General features: G+C 36.3%; 1 protein-coding gene across 4 annotated transcripts in view; it reads left to right on the forward strand.

Annotated features, from left to right (window-relative positions):
• The window catches only part of LOC126827118 (neprilysin-4), a 73966-nt gene that overhangs the window by 10518 nt on the left and 40758 nt on the right, over positions 1 to 22690 (forward strand). For 3 of the 4 annotated variants that reach the window (XM_050556319.2, XM_050556320.2, XM_056102414.1), the window contains 2 exons: positions 12990 to 13107; positions 14119 to 14246. In XM_050556319.2, the coding sequence (XP_050412276.1) occupies positions 13061 to 13107; positions 14119 to 14246 (175 nt within the window). In that variant the 5' untranslated portion in view covers positions 12990 to 13060. Of the gene's footprint in view, positions 1 to 12989; positions 13108 to 14118; positions 14247 to 20785; positions 20909 to 22690 lie in introns of those variants that run through there. The other variant, XM_050556321.2, reaches the window with a different exon arrangement.

Here is a 22690-nt window from a genome sequence, read left to right on the forward strand (position 1 = left end):
AAGCCAGTGTCACCTGTAGTTTTTGCTAAAATCTTTTGATGGACCTTTTTTTTTCTGGGAATATTATTTTGATTTTGTTTTCTTAATTAAGGTATTTACAAAGGTGGGGTGATTTGAACATATTCCAATCCAAAGCTATCTATACGTTGACCCTAACATGTTTTGATGGGTGTCTCCTTAATTGGAATTCAAGCCAGGAGAATATTTACCTCTGATATTTTGGTTTTGTTTTCTTAATTAAATATCAAGATATGGATTACAACTTAACATTTGTTGGTCTGTCTATGAGGCCACACCTATTTCAATTTCTATTAAACATTCTGCCTCCCAATTTCTTCAGGAAAAATGGTAAGGATTCATTATTTAAGAGCGGATCTTTCGTTTGGCCTTAAATTTCATATAAATCATTAATTAGATATTTATTTACATGCTGAGACTACACTGTTCTTTCGATCATTTTCAGCTTCTTTTCATAATACAAAAATGACTGCGAATTCACTTTCAGTGCAAATGAACTCATTTGACCTTTGACCCCGAATATCTCGAAAACGCCCCAACGGCGGACTGATTACCACTCAGCATCGTATTCTACGCAAAATTTTACTCTAGAAAAGTTGGGTCTGGTTTTGTGCCCATTTGATGGACCCCCCCCTCCCCCCCCCCCGCATTGAGCCTCCAGACTATCATTGATCAAGACCACCTTGAGGAACTGAAAAATTGGTCTGGCCTATCAACTAGTTTTCAATTTCTGTTTGTTCCATTTGGAATGCTCTTTTCCAAAACGCAATAAATAGCAAATTCTGGAAATCTAAAGAATGTTTTCAATGAAAAAAACTCAAAGGGCAATGTGAGATAAATTGACCTTAAATCTTGTTAAATATTTATAAAATGTTTATTATCTCCATGGTCTGGTTAAATATATGGTTGAATAAAAACAAACTTATTCGACAAGCGGCTACAATTGACAATTAAATGGGTTTTTTTTATCTTTTGTGTCTCTCAATTCCCGATGAGGAGAAACAATGTAATGTTGTTAAAAAACCTGACACAATTTGTGAAAAGATAACCAAATTTCTGAAATGTTGATATTAACAAAGTATTCGTGCATCTGACGTTTCTTGCCTTTTCTACATTTAAGAAAAATCATGCTTTTGTAATGATGAGGTGAAACAATGTAATGTTGTTAAAAAACCTGACACGATTTGTGAAAAGATAACCAAATTTCTGAAATGTTGATATTAACAAAGTATTTGTGCAACTGATGTTTTTTGCCTTTTCTACATTTAAGAAAAATCACGCTTTTGTAACATTTTAAAGATATTGTAGGAGATATTCAAATACCCAATGTACTTTTACAAGAATAACGACACCTTTATGGATAACATTCAAGCAGTTTATTAACTGCAACGTTTCAATGAGGACATTCTCACTGTTATCAAGCAATGATAGTGTCCACAATAAAACATTGCAGTTAAACATACATTATGCAAGAGCTAAATCTGCCAATTGCAGGTCTTTATTTAGGCCAGAAATGTTATCTAAATTATTAATTAGACATTAATTAACATGAAAAGAATATAATCAACTCTCGATGCCATCTTATGTGTGTTTTTTCATTGGATTTGAATCCGATCTGCTGTTCAACATCTGTTGATGATTAAACGCAAAAATGGATAATCGAGACTTTGCTGATTATCGTGACAGAGGTAACAATGACAATCGAGGCTACAGAGATTTTTAAACAAGGTTTCCTTGTCTTATTGTGATGCAATTTAATTGAAATTTTCAGGATATTCCCTTAACAGTATTTAGTTTTTAACTATTATAGTGAGAACTGCCAGCTCTTTATCTAATCTTCCGTAATGTATCTTTAATAATCCAATGAATGTTATCCATAAAGCTGTTTGTTATAATATATCTCTTTCACTAAATGCACTTTAAAGGGACAATAACACTCTTGCTGGCTTGATAGCTCCAGAAAAATAAAAAATAGCCTTATTCTAAGTACTAGATGTGTTAGTGTCCTACCTGTTGTGTAAATTATCCATTAAATCCTATTTTACTTGTCCAGAGGGATCAACAATATTTTTAAATCCAAGTCACATTTGAAAAGCTTTACGTCAGGCTTTTCAAATCATTTAGTTGAATTTTTCCAATTTTTTAAATTAGGTGTTAAGATGAAATTTGTATCATCAATTAATTGGAATATTGTAAAATAGTGCAATTTGTTGACCAGAATAAAGATTGGGACATATTATTCAGTTACAAGAGTGGTATTGAGCGTTTACAGATAGTACTTTTTCCAGAAATGGCAGTAGGACGTTAAACTCCATTTCATTTCATTTCATTTCTTTTACTACCACAAATGGTTTAATTTTAAATTATTTGTAGCAGCAAATTTCAATGGTTCAGAACTTGGTCTTGATAGCCTGATTGCATTAAAACAGTTAATTCAATAGGGTCAATGTTTGTTGGGTATCCATTAAGAATCTGTTATTGGACCTCTGATATTATGTTATTAGGTCCCAAGTTCACAAAGAATTCTCAGACTTAAGTTTAAGAATTTACTCAAAATTGTTCACCTTATTTTAACTTAAATATCGCCCTTTATTAAACTTTTGTTGTTTAAATGTATCAAATACATCAATAAGAAACTATGTACAAATTTTTGTGTTTCTGGATAAAAGATATTTCTCATAAACAGTGATTGAAAGTTGAGTAGATTCTCAACTTAAGTCTGAGAATGCTTCGTGAAACTGGGGCCAGATTCTGAGTTATGTGCATAGAGTGAATTACCAATTCTATAATTCATGGGATTGGGTGGCCAAATGGTATAACACATGCAATTTAGATCATAAGGTCTGTCATTGATTTCGATTCATAGCTTTTACGTTGCAAGGAGTAGGGTCTAAAACTTGAGAACGACAAGAGGAACTTTGTTGAAACGTAGTGTGAAATAAACCCAGTGATTGTTTTCCATATAAATTTGTGTTTTATATCATGTGTTCAGTTACTAAAAGCCGTATAAGGATTTCAAGGAGTAGGGTTGTCTGTCATGTGGGTTTTCTCTGGATTCCTCATTTCTAAAGACCCCTACGGGCACTCATATTACAGAAATAAAATTAAACTATGTTAGTCTCAAAATGACCTAGTTTGTGTTGATTCTGCTCTAGCCAGTGCTGCAGTGGTAGATCCCACACAGTCAGGGCCACCGAGACAATTTTCATGTTCCAGAACAAGACATATTTTGGCCCCACTTCCCTCACATGGAATCAGATCGGGGGCTCATCCAAAGCGATGTACTGGCTGTATCCCATGCTACTTGGGCCTGCACACTGCACAAAATACATTAATTTATTTTTCAACTCTTGTAGTACTTTTATTTTCATGTTTATATAGAAAAACATCTATAATACATTTAGCATACAATAATTATATTATGATATTTGGCCAAAATCTAGTACATCGTGTACATGTATATGCCAGACTTGAGAATTAATAATCTGCTGGTTCATAAAAATAGAGCTGTATAAAACATCGTAAATCTATTAAGAATAAAATTCTTTAGATATTTAAGCTTCTCCCGTTTTATCATTCATTGTTGACTAATTGGCAGTGAAATAAACTGGCTGGTGAACTTACCTGGTGATCTTACCTGTCAATCATTTTATAGGCAATATGCAAATAATGCAATTAAAATTTTAATTATTTAAAGAAAGAACATCAAACAAATACATGTATTAAAATGAAATGAAATGGGGTTTAACGTTCTACTGCTCTACTCCGACTGGGTTAATTTATTTCATAGCATACCAAATTTTAATCTTTCAGAAACTAACAAACACCAATAATTTCAGATTTTGGACACATTATTAGGTGATCCTGGGTTATGACAGGAATTTTCTTTGACTTGATCGGTTGATCCTAAGAATCTGGGAATCAAGTCAGGAATATCATCTAATTCAATTGGCACTTAAAAGTAGCCTATACTCCATTCCATACCAATTCACCTCAACAGTACTGTGGTGAAACAATAGTCCTACTTTCCGGTACATGTATTTGTTGTCTTGAACAATTTTGTTGAAAAAACTGGTCCTGGATTCATTCACTGGATTTGAGAGGTTTTGTTTTTTATTTCTTGCAGTGTCATGTGTAGTTGGTCTTATCGGTTTTGTTTGCATGTTCTGTAGTGTGGTGACTGGTCCTCCTGCACGTACTATTAAGTTAATTTCCATTTGGCTTATTCCATCATCCCATTAGATTCAGGGAAACATATGCCATTGTCAAGTAGCCTGAAAATATAGAAAAACGTTCTTAACAGTAAAATGGTTAAAACAAGAAGAAAAGAAAAAAGGGTCTGGGTTGGAAAGGGTTTTGCAAGAAATTCAGTTCTGTTGTAGAGTTTATTAAGATTATCAACTAGGCTAAACAAGAGAGATAACTCTCTTTTTCTATATAATTCATATGTGATGATCTGCTGAACTGGGAACAACCAAGATGGAGCTCTCCTTGGTAAACCCATATATTGAACATCCAATAGATGTAGCGGTAATTAAAACACATATTAAATGAAGTTCAATTTATAGTTTTTACGTGTAAAAAGACTTGAATCTACAGGATATATATATATATATAGGCTAGGCCCTAGCTAGGTATAAAAGTAGGTTTTTGTTAACAAGAATTTGCACGTGCCATTCTTTGGAAATAATGATCCAAAATACAGGATTACATCACAATTTGACCGACAGGTAATATTTTGAAATAAAATAAACGTGGTAGAAAGGTTTGATATCTTATTGAACTCTTACAGCTGGCCCCCGAATCTATTCATTTGACTTGATAATGATATATATAATAAGTTAGTTGTTTATTAGTTGAAATGTCTGTGTATCGTGTCTGTAGGGCCTTGTTTAATTGTTGATTGGTGATTATTTTTCATCCGACTACCTTCTCATTATATTAATGATATTACAACAGAGGATTTTGTGACATAAAGGTCAGTCTCATGCACGTTGATAATCATAACCCTAACTCATGAATATTTTTGGGGGCTATGAGTTAAAATGGGTGTTCAGTATTTTTTTGGTGATAATTAAGGGAGTCGGATTAAACATAATCGCCTTGTTTATGTATGGTGCGTTCCTCCAATCAAATCAAATACTTATTTATTGGTTTGTTTGTTCGTTCACAGATTGGTAATTAGCGCCATATTGTTTATTATTCTCTTATTATAATTGACTTCCACCGAGGATAAATATTTAGGCGATAAATTTTTTAACGGTTATTCCTGGTAGCTTAAAGATACATTAGTTAAGAGTTTAATAAAGAGTTGGTCATTCTTACTATAATAATTCAAAAATAGATGATAAAAAAAAGAAAATATTGAAAATTTCATTCAAATTACTTCATTCTCAGCCAAGTTATCATTGTTTGTAGTTTTGACAAGATGTGCGCACAGTGGTAACCAGGGCACTGGTATAATCGGGACTTAGCCTCGCTTTCCCATTTTTGAATTAAATTTTTAAATGGTGAACCATTTTAATCTAGTTAAAATCTCGAGTATCCGATTCCATCGAGAGTTGATTATGGTCTTGTTTTGTTAATAAATGTCTAATTAATAATTTATACAACATTTCAGGCCTAAAGAAAGACCTGCAATAGGCAAATTTAGTTCTTGCATAATGTATGTTTAACATATTCTAATCGAGTTTATCAGAATCTAACAGGGCTTATATAAGCTGATAAAACATCACAAGATTTCTAATACTTTATGGCGGTCGTAAACGAACGGATTGTATTTGTAATAAACGAAGGTGATGCCATTCCATGTCCGTTTATTTAATGAGTGAATGATTCCCTTCTCTTTAAATCATATCAAAACTAAGTGGCAATCACTTTGCCTTTTAACCGCAACTCCTCGAGGAATAGTCAGGTTTTATCGCGTACTTTGATGTTTGGAGATGGGTCGGGGGAAATAATTAATTGATTAGGATGTTATCAAACATGACTTCTCGTTGGATTTACGTTGGCTTAACATGACCTTGAATAAATGAAGGTGTTAAGGGAAACTTTTATTGTTGTAAGCATGTGAAAAAATGAAATGTGTTTAACGTCCTACTGTTTTGCTCTTACTGGGCTAATGAAGACGGCCATAGGCCATGCAGTGTGCTATGAGTGACATTTTGCCCTGACAGCGGCTCTATGAATTACTCTTATATATTGAATTCCAATCGTCAAGAATTCTTGGTTTTTCATCCCATCCGAACGACAGTAGGATTCTCCATTGCCAGGCCCTCAGTCCTACACCACTGACAAGGGGGGTAACCACGCTGGAAAATCCTTATGCACTTTCTCGGCTAATGCAGGGATCAAACACGGGACCACCAAGTTAGCGAGCTGACACCATTAGTACTCACTGAGCCCCTGTGACTCCCTGTAAGCTTGTTGATATGAATTATGAAGATAAGTCTTCACATATCCCAAGTCATGTTCAAGTCGCCAGTTCCTCAAATGAGTTAGCAATTCATTGGAAATAATGTAAATTAGAGTTATGCCCCCTTCAAGTCGCAAGTAGTCATGACTGCCGAGTCCGAATTAAGTATCGAGTCTCGAGTCGCAATAAATATTTCAAGTCGAGTTGCAAGTCGGGTCATTGATGCAACTTAAGTCAGACTCAAGTACCCACCTCCTTGTATATGTAAAATTTCCTTATGCCGTATGCCTGTGTTCATTAGCCCAGTCGGTGCAGAACAGTAGGACGTTAAATTCACATTTCATTTTAGTTCATTTCATAAATTTATAAAAGCGTGGCTACTGTATCGTATCCTATAGTAGGTCATTAGCCCAGTCAGTGCAAAACAGTAGGACGTTGACTCACATTCCCCGGACGTACTTGACAAGGAGTAAGGCCGCCTGTCTAACCTCGTGGGTTTTCTCCGGGTCCTCCGGTTTCCTCCCACTACTAAAGACCCCTACACGCAAGCGAATTATTGAAATAAAATTGAACCATGTGTTAGTCCCGAAATGACCTAGTTTGTGTTGAGTGGGGGTTAAACACCCTCCCTCTCTCTCTCTCTCTCTCTCTCTCCCTCTCTCTCTCTCTCTCTCTCTCTCTCTCTCTCTCTCTCTCTCTCTCTCTCTCTCTCTCATTTCATTTTAGTTTCATAAATTAATGACAGCGTTGCTACTGTGTATCGTATCCTATAGTAGGCCTAACATCATTGGTATATTAGCTAGTAGACAGAGAAGTTATTGAGTAGACTGAAGAGCCGTTTGATTGCCAGTAATTAAAACCAAATCATAATATTATGGTATGTTGATTGCGTGTTTATATTCTCGGAGTTTATGGAGCATACATCGTGTCTGGTAATCTACTTATCATACTAGTTGGATATTAACGTAAAAATAAACACCGTTATTAACAATGTTTATATTATTCTATACTCAGACGGCTAATCAAGCACAGAATTTAATGCTGATGAATTTTCCATTTGGTATATAAAGTTTGTTACCAATAGGGGAGGATTGGCCATATTATGGACTAGGACAGCTGTCCGCTCAGTGTGCTGCAAGGTAACAAATGGGTTCCTAACAAGTAATAAATAACGAACTGACTGGCGAAGGTTGTCAGGGCCGCTTTTAAGACCCATTCCGCTATTGGTTGCAAATTGATATGATTACTGAATAATGATGATGATGATAATGATGATGATGAGGATGATGATGATACTCGAAGCTGCGGTGGATCAGTGACTAAGTTTCTTGCTTGCTTACCTCAAGGTCTTAGGTTTGCTGCAAGTGTTGCCAGAGAAAGTTCCTCAGTGTTTTCTGGCATGGTGCCTCCTTGTCAATAGTGCAGCAGTCTCTCTCTCTCTCTCTCTCTCTCTCTCTCTCCTGCCTCTGCCTCTTGTCTAGTTTTTCGAATGGGACATAAAACTGTGGTTTAGTATACATATTGTACAATATACAAATGAAATGAAATGAAATGAAATGAAATGGGGTTTAACGTCCTACTGTTCTGCTCCGAACTGAGCTAATGAAGACAGGCATACGTTATACGGTATTGCTATGAGGGAAATTTTGTACTACGGCCTATTCTTGTATCGAATTTCAACTGTCAAGGGATCTTTTACATGCACACCAATGTGTACCAGGACCTCGGTTTTCCTTCCCATCCGAACAACTATATTGTATATCAATTTACAAATATCTCCCATATTTTACAATAGTTTACAAAGGTCTCCAATTTTTACTGCTACATGTAGTTATTGCTTTGGTTTAAACAATATTAATTCACTGAATATCAAATATACCACGACAATTATAAATGATATGATACAGAAATAAATTAGTTTCGTATATATATCTACATTTCTAGAATCTATTCTTGTAGACGATATATAATGATGATATTTCAAGAATATATTGATACAGTCGAGATATCATATTTATTTAAAAGCAAGTGTTTCATGATGGGAATAAAAATCAAACCAACAGTACAAAGAAAGAGAGAGAGAGAGAGAGAGAGAGAGAGAGAGAGAGAGAGAGAGATTAATATCCACTCAACACAAACTAGATCATTTCTGCTGTAACATTTTTATTTCAATAATTTGCTTGCATGTAGAGGTCTTTAGAAGTGGGAGGAAACCGGAGGACCCGTAGAAAACCAACGGGGTTGGACAGACGCCCCTACTCCTTGTCATGTACAACCAGGGAATTGAAACCACGCCAGCTGACTCAATGACAGACCTTATGATACAGCGTGTACGCGCTAACCATTCGTCCATCCAACCCCCCACTTTGAAAATTTTTGAGGAATATTTTGTAGATATTTATGACAACATATGAACAGTCAATTTCATCAGATAAAGGTCACCGTCAGTGCAAAGATACATTTTGTATGGCAGTGATGCGGCCATTTGTAAACATGAATGTTATTGTTTAGTTTCATATCATAAAAAAGATCTTTACAAAGAAAATTCTGATCATGTGTTGAAGTAATTAACATAATTGATAGTTTTAAAAACTAGAACTAAAACAACATAAAAAAAATATCTTCAAGATATGTCGGTCAGCAGTGTAAAAGAATTTGTTGTATTTTAAAACAAGGACATTTACTTCTCTCAGTATAGTATGAGTTAAGTGCTTTATAAAGTAGGTGTCCTTTTAAGAAATACATAAATTTGATTTAATGTTGTTAGTCTATGAAACCAGAGAGAGGGAGAGAGAGAGAGAGAGGGAGAGAAGAGAAGGGAGAGAGAGAGAGGGGGAGAAAGAGAGAGAGAGAGAGTTTAACCGGGATTAACATATGGTTCAATTTTATTTCAAAGTTGGATAAGTGACCCTACTCCTTGGGGAATCGAAAACCATTCAGTTGACTCAATGACAGACCTTATGATACAATGCACACACACACTAACGAATTGGCCATCCAACTCCCGTGACTGAAACCTACAGTGAGAAATGAAATGAAATGGAGTTTAATGAAGTGCTATATAAATCCAACAATAATAATAATAAAATTTTGCCCTGACAGCAAGGCTGCAATCTACAATTATTTCAAATTCCATCTTTTAAGGGTCCTTTCACATGCACTCCAAATATGGGAGAATATTTTCATAATTGATATTGATTAAAGAAGATAGTTCTTTGTATGGGATGAAAAATGAAAAAAAAAAACGAGAGGAGCCACAATTTCATTTCACCAAATAGGTTTTATTTTTCAAGGGGGAGGGGGGGGGGTGGATGTCTGAATGGTAAGCACGTGCGTGCTGTATCATAAGTGCGTGTGTGTTGTATCATAAGGTCTGTCATTGAGTGAACTGGCGTGGTTTCGATTCCCGGTTGTACGTGACAAGGAGTAGGATCGCTTATCCAACCTCGTGAGTTTTCTCCGGGTCCTCCCACTGCTAAAGACCCCTACGCACAAGCAAATTAATGAAATAACATTGAACCATATGTTAGTCCCGAAATGACCTAGTTTGTGTTGAGTGGACGTTAAACCCCATTTCTCTCTCTCTTATATTACACCACATGGCATATGTCCGTCTTTATAAGCCTGGTTGGTTCAGACAAGTATTGCATTTAAGTTGGAGATGCATTATGTTGTGTTTGCTATAATAGTATAAATATAGATAATGAAAGGTAAATATATTGAAAGTTTCATTCAAATTACTTTATCGGAGCGAAGTTTTGACTGTTGGAAGATGTATCGTAGATTGTTTATTATCGTAACATCGGTATTGGATTGATTATGGGCTTAAAGATCCATCACTTAAAGATACATTATGGGAGACTAGATAAAGAGTTGACATTTCTAACTATAATAGTTAAAAACTAGATTATGTGAAGGGAATATGCTGAAAATTTCATTCAAATTGATCCACTATGAACCGAGAACTAAGCGGTTGAAATTTCCGCTGTAGTCTCGATTGTCATTATTACTGCTGTCACGATAATCAACAAAATCTCGATTATCCATTATTGCGTTGATTAAAATCATCAACAGACGTTGAACAGCAGATCAGACAGATGGCAAAATAATAGTTTATATAACATATGAAGCCAAAATAAAAACCTGCAGTTGGCAGATTTATCTCTTACACCCGGGACTGGAGAGCGCAGTGGACGCTTACGGCTGGCCCCCGAATCCATTCACTTGATTTGATATTTGTTTATTTGGTGCAATGTCTATTTTCTGTCTTGTCCGCAGGGTTATCTTGTAGATTACTATAAGGCATCTTTAATGTACCGAATAAAGTTATCGCTAAAACATTAAGTTTCTAATATGTTAAATTAGGTATTTTTGATGTTTTTATCTGAGGATATGTCATTAATAATCAGGGGTCTATTTATTTTTAATCTCATAAAGATATATTATTATCAATAAATGATAGAGAAAAAGAAACGAGTGCCAATATTGTATAGTATTCTACATCTAATTCAGACTAGGAGCTAAATCATTAATATTGCAATATGGTTTTTGCACGCAATAAACAGCCCTAGAAATCACACAAGGATCTCCCTGTATCTCCGGACATGCTGCGTCTGCTAAGACCTTAAAGGAGCTAAATCGCAAATATTTGGGACTTAGAAATTGACACAAATGGGTCGCAGCACGTATAATAATGTAATCTGATTGTATATAAACTGATTGACATTCAATCGTTTCTGATTTTTACTGTAATTTCTGATCAGTTATCTTTGGCGAAATACGCCACAAGTCTCATGTGAATGGCAATCTTTAGAGTCTGTTTTTTTCAGTCTACACCGATAGTATTTATTGTGCATGCTCTCCAGATAAGAATATGGCATCACTGTTTGACATGGCTTGTGGAACATATCTAGCCTCGTTCTTTGAGTACCTTGTTACAAATGGCGTTGAAACGCATCATGGTACACAATTCATGGTCTTAAATATTAGATATCAGAAGCCCATCTTTTCCTGGTAAGATCACAACATCAGTGTTGATTTAAGTTCACAAATAATTCATGTTTTCAATGTTGAAGACTTTGGATGATATTGAGTTAGAGACTTAGCTACTTTAAACTAGATACTCTGGATCCATTCACTTGTTTTAATATTTTATGTCTAGTTCTTGCCATGTCTGTGTCGTCCGCAGGTTTGTCTTATCGGTTTTGATTGTGTGTATAGCGGTCCTCCTGCTATCACTGTTAGGATTGTGTGTATAGCAGTTCTCTGCATTGGCCGAGAAAGTTCATCTGGAATTTCCGACTAATTTCCCCTTGTCAGTGGTGCAGAACGGAGGGCCTGACAAGGACAGCTGTCTAGTCCTTCGGATTAGACAAAAAAACGAGGTCCCATGTATACATTAGAATGCACGTAAAAGATCCCTTGGCAGTTGGAATTCGATATAAGAGTAGGCGATAGTGCCGCTGCCCAGGCAAAATTTCCCTCATAGCACACTGTATGGTGTATGCCCATCTTCATTAGCCCAGTATAGGAGTAAAAAGTAGGACGTTAAACCCCATTTCATTTCATTTCATTTTTGGTGTTCAGACATTGAATCACATGGTTTCCTCCTGTCAGTGGTGCAGGACGGAGGGCCTGACAAGGACAGCTGTCCAGTCTTTGGATGGGATAAAAAAACAAGGTTCTGTGTACACATTAGAATGCACGTAAAAGATCCCTTGGCAGTTGGAATTTGATATAAGAGTAGGCCATAGTGCCGCTACCTGGGGAAAATATTCCTCATAGCACACTTCATTAGCCCAGTCGGAGCAGAACAGTTAGACGTTAAACCCCATCTGATTTCATATTTGGTGGATAGTGTAGTGTATTAAAAAGTAGGCGGGGGTAAGGCATTGTTCATATTCGAAAAACTATTCCGATCCCCTTTTGTATTGGGGGAGTTGGATGGCCAAATGGTTAGCACGTTCGCGTTGTATCATAAGGTCTATCATTGAGTCAACTGGCGTGGTTTCGATTCCCTGGTTGTGCGTGACAAGGAGTAGAGAAGCCTGTTCATCCTGGTGGGTTTTCTCCGGGTCCTCCGGTTTCCTCCTACTGCTAAAGAAATGAGATTGAAATGAAATTGAATCATATGTTAGTACCAAAATAATCTAGTTTGTGTTGAGTAGATGTTAAACCACATTTCTCTCTCTCTCTCTCCCTCTCTCTCTCTATCTGACTGTTCATTGAGATTAATTGTATAATTTCTAATCATATTCTCAAATTGGATGGATGCCATCCTTGTTTAAAAAGGTTGTAAACAGTTGGCCTGGATTTTACACAAATGAGTCGCTTTAATGTGAGAAATCAGCATTGCTTTTGTCTCTAAAAGTAAAACAATTTGTGAGGTTACTTTCTCAACTCATTAAACACACATTTACAATCTTTTTAAAAGGGAGAAAAAATGTTGTGTTCTTAGGAAAAAATTCACGCTTTATTGGAATCAGAAATTTCTTTTAACTTCTAGGATATTTACTTATCGCATTCAGAGATTCATCTCACTTTCTTTTCTCTGTAGAAACGTTTGAGCAACTACCTGTGCCTGTGAATTCTCCATCAATAAAATTGAAGCCATCAACGGAGAAAACAATGAGCGGAACCGCGGAGGAGGGTAAAACACATGTTATAATTGCAGGGTGAGTAAATAAAATATATCTTTTACTCGTGTCTTTGTTGAAATATTTACTGAATATGTTATTTTCAATTAATTATTGAAAATGTAATGAAATGAAATGGGGTTGAATGTCCTACTTTTTGGCACTAACTGGGCTAATAAAGATGGGCATACAGCATGCAGTGTGCTAATGAGGCATATTTTGACCAGACAGCAGCACTACAGCCCACATTTTATTTCAAATTTCTGCTTTCAAGGGCTCTTTGCTCGCCATTGAGTACAATAAGTAAAGAAGCAGGGTGGCCTGTCCAACCGCGTGGGTTTTCACCGGGTCCTCCAGTTTCCTCCCACTGCTAAAGACCAAAGGTGCAAGCAAATTATTGAAATGAGTTTGAACAATGTGTTAGTCCAAAAATGACCTAGTTTGTGTCGAGTGGATGTTAAACCCTCTCTATCTCTCTGTCTCTCTGTCTGTGTGTGTGTCTCTCTCTCTTTGAAAGACTAGACACTGTTCCTTACCCCCCCCCCCCCATCCCCTTGCTTCCCCCTGGCCTGCACCACTGACAGGGTTGTCCAGGGTAGAAAAACCTGAGGAACTTTTTTGACCAACACCAAGATCAATCCTTAGACTGTTCTGTGAGCCATGTGAGGTTTTGATCTTGCAGTAGCAAGGGAAATCAATAGTTATAAATTGTCATAGAAAAATTACATTTTTCAAAAAACAAAAAAAGGCAATATGACTGGGATATGTAAGCCTAAATCAGCTGACATTTATGTTTTTGAGTTTGTTTTTTCAAGATCCAATCTTTTTGTTCCATTGTTCTTGTTTGGGGTTAGTCAAAGGCTTCTTTCCCGGATAAACCTCTGAGTACCAAACAAATAGCTTTTGGAATATAGGCGGTGAATTGCACGATCCAAAATGTGTTATGTAGGGCATACTTGACAATAGATGCATTTTTTTGTGCTCTGCTTTTTGATTAATGACAAAATGTTTAGCTTCATTTGTTTCTATTTCTTTTCCATCTTTTTACAGGTCAAGTCCATCACCAACATGGGCTGGAAAGAGAACAAAGTTGGAGGGTCTTCTGATCACATTATTAGCTTTATTAGTCATGGTTGTATTGGTACTGGTAGTGGTATTGGCAGTTAAATCTTCAAATGGTAAGACATTGTCATACTCTAAAAACTGTTCCTTTTGTATTGGGGGTGGGGGGGTTGGATGGCCGTATGGTTAGCACATGCATTGAGTCAACTGGTGTGGTTTCGATTCCAATGTTGTATGTGATAAGGAATAGCGTAGCCTGTCCAATCTTGTGGGTTTTCTCCGGGTCCTCCAGTTTCCCCCCACTGATAAAGACCTATACGTGCAAGCGAAGTATTGGAATACAATTGAACCAAGTTTGTGTCGAGTGGACATTAAACCCATCTCTCTCTCTCTCTCTCAAGGTCTCAGGTTTGCAAGTGTTGGCAGAGAAAGTTCATCAGGCATGGTGCGCCCTTGTCAATGGCGCAGCAGTCCTCTCTCTCTCTCTCTCTCTCTCTCTCTCTCCTTTTGTATTGGTAGCCTATTAGTAGTTGTATTGGCAGTTAAATCATCCGCTAATAACTATTCCAATCTCTTTATTTTATTTATCTATAAGTGGGTAGCCGTCCTCCTAGATTTCTCTCGATTAAATTAGTTTATATGAAAATAACATAATATATCTGACCACCAGAGACATGGAAGCGATTCAAGAGACAACGGATCTATGCAAGACAGAATAAATTCATAAAAAGTAGATCTTGTCCGAAAAATAAAAATGACCACCTTAATCAAATGTTAAAAAATAAATTTGAATAAATTTTAATACATTTAAGTCGTAAAAAATAGATCTTGTCCAAAAGATACAAACGACAATTAAGCCGTTTTAAAGATGTTGTTCTTTCAACGGTCTGACCAGATGGCAGATCAGTAAACACAACTGACAGTTTGATCCAAAGATTTTTACATGGTAGAGAGGTGATTACTGTAAAAGACTGGAAGTAATTAAATGAAGATAGGAAGTAGATACAATCATCCTGTCAATTAAGACATCTTAATTCTCTACTCATTAGACTGCTTGTGTTTATATTTTGTTATCTTTTCTTCCCCTCAAGGAATAAATAAACCTGCTGTTTCGTATCATAATAAAGATATCGACCAATATGTCGAACTTACTAGTTCGTAGAATCACTCAAATTGTTTGCTGTAGATTGAGAATTAGTTTGCTTTCTTTCTTAATAAATAATTAAAAAGGTACTGGTTCCACTAGTTTGTTGAAATGAAATGAAATGAAATAGGGTTTAACGTTCTACCTGGTCTTAAACTGGGCTAATGAAGACGGGCATACGCCATAAAGTGTGCTATGGAGGGAAATTTTGCACGGGCAGCGGCACTAAGGCCTACTCTTATATCAAATTCCAACTGCCAAGGGATCTTTTACATGCACCCCAATGTATTCCAGGACTTCAGTTTTTAGTCCCATTCCCTTGACTAGACATCTGTCCTTGTCAGGCCCTCTGTCCTGCACCACTGACAATCTGGATGAACTTTCTCGGCCAATGCAGGGACCGAACGTGCGACCTCCACGGTAGCGAGCCAGCGTCTTACCACTTAGCCACCGTGGCTCCGATAGTTTGTAGAATCTCAAAAGTTGTTGTTAGTTGCAGGGTGAAATTTAGCTATCTTTCTTTCGTAGAATCATGAAAATTGTTTGCTACAGTTTCTTTCTAAATAAAAAATTAAGACGATAATAGTAACATCGTGCAACTTTCAAGGAATGTGGCTCGCTAACGTGTGTTCTGTAAGTATTGGAAATGAATACAGATTCTTGGAATAGATCTTCAACAATTTATTTCAGGAGCAAATAACAGCAACAATTAAAAAACTTATAATTTCCTATCAATCGGACCTCCGACTAGTATATAGGTTCCCTAAGCTGGTCTCTCCAACTCATGAATCGTTTTAAATACATTTGTCTATTTATATAAATTAGTTACTATAAAAGGTGTTGACATAAACATATAATTATTGAAGGTTTAAGACTTAAGAGCGTGTCCGCGAGAAAACCATGCAGAAGGTGCTAAGGCTTCAATCACAGATTTTGACCAAATTTGGTTTATAAGTTGGGATAGTCCCAAAACACATAAATGTGCAATATTAGATAAATCTTTCAATTCCTGTATGAGAAAATTGAAAAAACATTTTTCATATGGTGAAATTGCCAAAATCTGTCTTTTCTCAAATACCAACTTTGGCAAGTCCTTACACCTTTACTATACGTAACAGAAAGACCAAACTCACACAGTTTATCGATGACTAGGTGCTGTTACCCCAATATTAACTTCAGACGATTCTGGCGAACGAGATCTGTATACGGACTGGATATCAAAGCCTGTCTAAATTCCCCATTTTTCGTCACCCAAAGTTTGACGCCCTATAGCTACTTCTTTCATGGGGTGGGTTTAAAAAATTTATGCTCACGTGAACAAGCAACCTCCTAACATTTGATACAAAAAGTAAAAATGACCGGAATCGACTTGACAAAAACTAGGTAAAGGAAACAATAACCCATGAAATTAACCTGTAATTTCCCTATTTTGGAAATAATTAACCGTAGTAGATAAAAAAAACCTAACAATTTGTTTTCCTTTTCATTCATATGGTGTTTACTACCAGCCCTAAAATACATTAGTATCTGTTTTATAAAAATATCTTGAAAAAAAATACTTTCAAAGGCCTGTAATCGTTCATGGCTCATCTGGCGTCAACGGGAATTGACTTCTGCAGTTGTTCACGACCTTCCATTGGAGTTTCGACGTGCTAAATCTTAACAAACATATCCATTACTCTCAAATAGACATTATTTTAAATAAAACAATCCAACGAAAATGAAAAATTCACCTAAAAGTGAGATTCGAACCACCAACCGCATGACTTCCCCCGACCCACCCTCTCAGCGAGTTGCTTGTCCCAGGTCCCCAAGGTCCATGTCGTGGGCCCTGTTCAGGGGGTTTGCCTAGGGCCTCTCTTATTCTAATTCGGCCCTGAAGGTGCAGCTGACGGTGCCCGAGAGCTGTAGCTACCATACTACACTGTTCAATGTCACCCACTTCGACGCAATTAGGCTTCGTTGCCGTTAATATTTAAGCTTCCACATTTCTGTATTGTAGAAATCAGTGGATGTGTCCCAAAATGAATAGTGGAAACATGCTCTGAAATTAAACATTTTGTAGCCATTTTCGGTAACTTGTTTGAAAATGAAATCTTAAAGAGACAATACAACAAATATGTTAAAGGGACAATACGACAATACCAAATATACAATAAATAGAAATACACACTTATATAGAGTACAACATGGTACAAATAATAGCTATGGATATGATGAAAACGTATAAAAGTCAAACATTTTATTTCTCTAATTAAATTCGCAAAAATGTATCACAAAAGCTTTCTTTTAGCACTTTTCAATAAGCTGTATATTTTAAGTATGTTGCATTCCGGTCATTTTTTTTACACCTATGGATACTATGTGCTTAGCACTTCAAAACCATCCAAAGAAATTCTACTTGCGACCATGAAAGAAAAAGTTACAGTGTATCTTTTTCTGCACTATAAGGACAATGTGAATATGGTACACTAAAACAAGTCCACACAAAATTAGTATGTACTGATTTTTTTCAAATTAGTGCTGGGGTAGAAGTTGACCACCCGCTTTATCAGACAGGGTCAAAATTAGAAGGTTGCTATTACACCATAGAATGCAGTCTGTGCTTAAAAAAGGTGATAAATACACATGTGAAAACCGCAATTTTACCCATAAAATGAATAATTCCTGTACAGTCCTTTAGAGCGACATCAGACTGTAACCACTTCAGCATGTTACCTTTTGCCCCTAGGGGGTGTCATACCATAAGTTTGATCAAAAACTGCCGACCCCCCATCTTAGCACTTAGCATTTAAAACAATAGTTAGAAGAAACATAACAGATCAACCACTTTAGTTGCCAGTCTATAATAATTGAAATTGACTGACAGATTAATTGCCGTCTGCCTATAATGACTAACCAAGCATTAATGAATATTAATATATAGATCCAAAATTAAAAACAGAATTAAAAAATAATAATATAACTTATGACCTACACATTGGTCATAGTAGTTCCACTAGCTTGTTAGTTCGTAGCTTCAGAGTGAAAATTAGTTTTTTTTCTTTCTAAATAAATAATTAGGAAGATAGTAGTTCCGTTTATATTAGAAATACTAATATTGTTAGCTGCAGAGTCAAAATTAGTTCATTCTCTAAATAAATAGTAGTTTGTTGAAACACTAATATTGTCAAAATTAGTTTATTTCCTAAATAAATACTGGTTTGTCGAAACATTAACATTATCAAAATTAGTTTATTTCCTAAATAAATAATTAAGTTAAGCAGGTAGATATATTGTATGTATGAGATATTTATTGTTTATATACACAGTAAATACACGCAGTAAATCTACACGTGCAATAACAAACTATTGAACGTTATTTTACTAAAGTGTCTGCGAGTGGATCAAATTCTACACTAGACATAGCATAATATTTATAGTTTAGTAGAGAACACCCAGTCCATCTCTATGTGTTTATAGTTTTTTTGAGAACATCCAGCCCGTCTCTATTTGTTTATAGTTTAGTTGAGAACATCCAGTCTCTCTCTATTTGTTTTTATATTCTGAAAACATTCTCCTGGATAGATTTTCTCCACAGGTGGCTGACACTTGTTGAATTTTATCCACATTAAATTACCAGTTGTAAGAGAGAGAGAGAGAAATGGGGTTTAACGTCCACTCGACACAAACTAGGTCATTTCAGGACTAACATATGGTTTAATTTTATTTCAATAATTCGCTTGTGTGTAGGGGTCTTTAACGGTGGGAGGAAACCGGAGGACCCAGAGAAAACCCACGAGGTTGGACCAGTTATAAGAAGATGATTTAGATATAGTTTTTCATTGGCTCTGAAAATATTATGGAAAGAATTTACTAATGAAGTTCTTGGCATTTCCATTTTTCATGTATATAAATGTTTATACTGAATGTGGGTTGTACTCCTTTGAAACTGAGCTGCGGTTGCTGAGAAAGCAATCTGACAAACACAGATCGTATTTCATTTCCTTTTTTTATAGTTCAAAATTCCGTTTTACTTGTCGTTACTACACATGGATCTGGAAAAGTTGTTATATAACCCGCGTTCGTTTCCTTTTTTTATAGTTCAAAATTCCGTTTTACTTGTCGTTACTACACTAGGATCTGGAAAAGTTGTTATATAACCCGCGTTCTGAATGATATGAGTGATTAGCCAATGAAACAGTCTGTTACGGCAACTTTTTGGGGTGAGGTGCACAAAACTTTGGTTAAGCCACTAGAAACGTCAACATCGATTGATTAATGAATGTCTGACGTCATAGGTTCTAAAGCCGCTCGCATGACAACTGACGCGACCTTCCACTACAAATGGTCAGACCTTCATGTAGTGTAGGCCATCGAAAGTAAAATAAATGAAACGAAATATAGATCTGTATTGTAATCAGATTGCCAAGAAAGTAACTATAAAGGATGTTACATGCCAACATCTCATATACGCTGATTCCCTCCCCTTCTTGCAACACTAGACAAGGGGGAACAAAATATGACATGAAATGAAATTTTATACATTTGTATATAAAAAGCACAACAAAAGAAATTGTTCACATATATTATGAAAGTGGGGAGTCGGGTGGTCGAATGGATAACAAATGCGCGTTGGATCAGAAGATCTGATCGTCTTAAACCCAAATTATAAGCTTCGTTCTGGCATGTACATGCATTTCGAATATGAACGGCCATTTATCTTACTTTGATGATGGTGGCAAAATGATTAGCATGTGCACGCTGTATCATAAGGTCTGTCATTGAGTCTACTGGTGTGGTTTCGATTTCCTGGTTGTAGGTGACAAGGAGTAGGGTTGCCTGTCCAACCTCGTGGGTTTTCTCTTGGTACTACGGTTTCCTCCCACTGTTAACGACCCCAACGCGCAAGCAAGAGAAAAGAAAATCTCTTCCAAATTTCTCAACACTTTGAAATTAAATTTTTTGGGAACAACTACTATCGAATATGAACAGCCAATTATTTTACTGTGATGATAGAATTTTCAGCAATTTTTTTATTTTTCTATTATACAAACATTCAATTATAAATAGTGTTGCTTATATAAACTTAGAGATATTTATATATCATGTGATGATGATTGATGCAGTATAAACCTGAGGAAATTTCCCAACCCATTTTCTGTTTAGGTTGTGCAATTTGTATGGTAAAAAGGTCAAAGAGATTATAAATTTATGCGGAATAGTAAATACTCATAAAAACATTGGAAGGTGTGATTTGACCTTTAGGTAGTTGATTTGGTCGGTGGTAACAACCATCGTGAGAATTTTAACGATGGTTTCTCAATGAAACTGATTCCATTGATGAAGTTTGGGCAAATGTCAAAGGTAAAAATTCCATGGTTAGTGACTAGATTTGGCAACTTGTCTTAGATTAAGGTTAGAGATATGTTATGCGTTTCTGATCACGAGTGATGAGGGTGGTCTCGAGTAGAAAAGTATAAAACACCAAGATGTTTGGTTGTGCATTTTACAGTTAATATGTCGTTATAGGGGATACTCTTTATTTCGAATAACGTGTCTTAAAACAGGCAGATGAAGTCTTGTGGATATCTTTGTCGATTATTCCAATATTTTCAAGGACACAAGAATTAATATTATAACCTGAACTTCAAGGTATGACATCCAATTAATTAACTCTTATTCTCGCGGCCGTTGAAAGCCGTTTTGGGGCACCCTACACCCTTGCATGAGTTTTTTAATGTTGTGAACTTCTGTAGACAAAGGCCATCAACAAATATAAAGCTCTTATTTTTAGATATTAATTTTGCGAAAAGCTAAAAATTTATTAGAATTATTGAGTGTAGTGGCTAAGTGGGTAAGACGCTGGCTCACTAGCCTGCAGGTCGCGTGTTCGATCCCTGCATTGTCCAAGAAAGTTCATCAGGATTTTCCGACTGGGTTTCCCCTTGTCAGTGATGCAGAACGGAGGGCCTGACAAGGACAGCTGTATAGTCATTTGGATGGGACAAAAACAAGGACCTGTGTATATATTGGTGTGCACGTAAAGATCCCTTGCCACTGCCCGGGCAAAATTTCCCTCATAGTGTATGCCCATCTTAATTAGCCCAGTCGGAGCAGAACAGTAGGACGTTAAACCCCATTTCATTTCATTTCATATTAATTTATTGTAATTTTGACATTGCTATAATAAATCATGGCACTAAATTCTGAAAAATTTGTGATTGTCCGATTCATTTTATTGATGGGCACTTTCCCCTGCACTCTTCCCAACCCCTTGATGGGTCAGGGGGGCTGGATGGCCGAATGGTTAGCACGTGCAGGCTGTATCATTGAGTCAACTGGCGTGGTTTCAAATCCCCAGTTGTACGTGACAAGGAGTATGGTTGCCTGTCCAATCTCATGGGTTTTCCTCCCACTGCTAAAGAACCCTACGCAAATTATTGAAATCAAATTAAAAACCATATGTTAGTCCCGAAAAGACCTAGTTTGTGTCTCGAGTGGATATTAAACCCTCTCTCTCTCTCTCTCTCTCTCTCGCTCCCTTGATGGGTCAGCTTCCCCTGCTGACACCCCCCAATCTTCCCCACCCCCTTGATGGGCCAGCTTACCTAGTAAAATGTTCATGGGTTTTCTCCGGGTCCTCTGTTTCCTCCCACTGCTAAAGACCCCTACGAGAATTATTGAAATCAAATAATAAACCATATGTTAGTCCCGAAAAGACCTAGTTTGTGTCTCGAGTGGATGTTAAACCCCATCTCTCTCTTTCTCTCTCTCTCTCTCCCTCCATTGATGGGTCAGCTTCTCCTGCTGACACCCCCCACTCTTCCCCACTCCCTTATTGGGCCAGTTTACATTGTAGAATGTTCTAGAGAGTTACATGTAATGTAGATTTCAGCTCACCTTCACTAACTCTCCAATTTCATTCTTTAATTGTCCACTGCAATGTACCAAAACATCTAAATGGGTGTATAATCTAACATCAGTCTAAAAGCTGCTCACTGATATTCAAAAAACAACATTAGAATTCTATTTTCATGTGGTTGTGTTTATCTGGATTGATTTCTCAATGAAATTTGATCCTATCTATACGAGTGTAATTTTATCAGGAAACGTTTAATCAAATTATATAAAAAAGGAAAGTTGGGAACAAGAATAACATTTAGATATCTAGGACTCTATTTTAGTTCTAATTCTTACATGACAAATCTGTTTTTAAATCTCCATGCCAATAAAACTCTTGTGAAGCATGGCATTGACCCAGTAGATCTAATATATGGGAGTCGAATTATCTCCTGTAGTTTCGCAGTACTAGAAGAAAAATACCCACATGGTTCCTATAATCTATTTAATATTATTAATCATGTCCGAATTAACTTTTTCTTTTAATAGAGAGACACAAACTAGGTCACTTCGGAACTAACTCATGGTTCAATT

The sequence above is a fragment of the Patella vulgata genome, chromosome 7 (genome assembly GCF_932274485.2).
Source record: "Patella vulgata chromosome 7, xgPatVulg1.2, whole genome shotgun sequence".
NCBI lineage: Eukaryota > Metazoa > Mollusca > Gastropoda > Patellidae > Patella > Patella vulgata.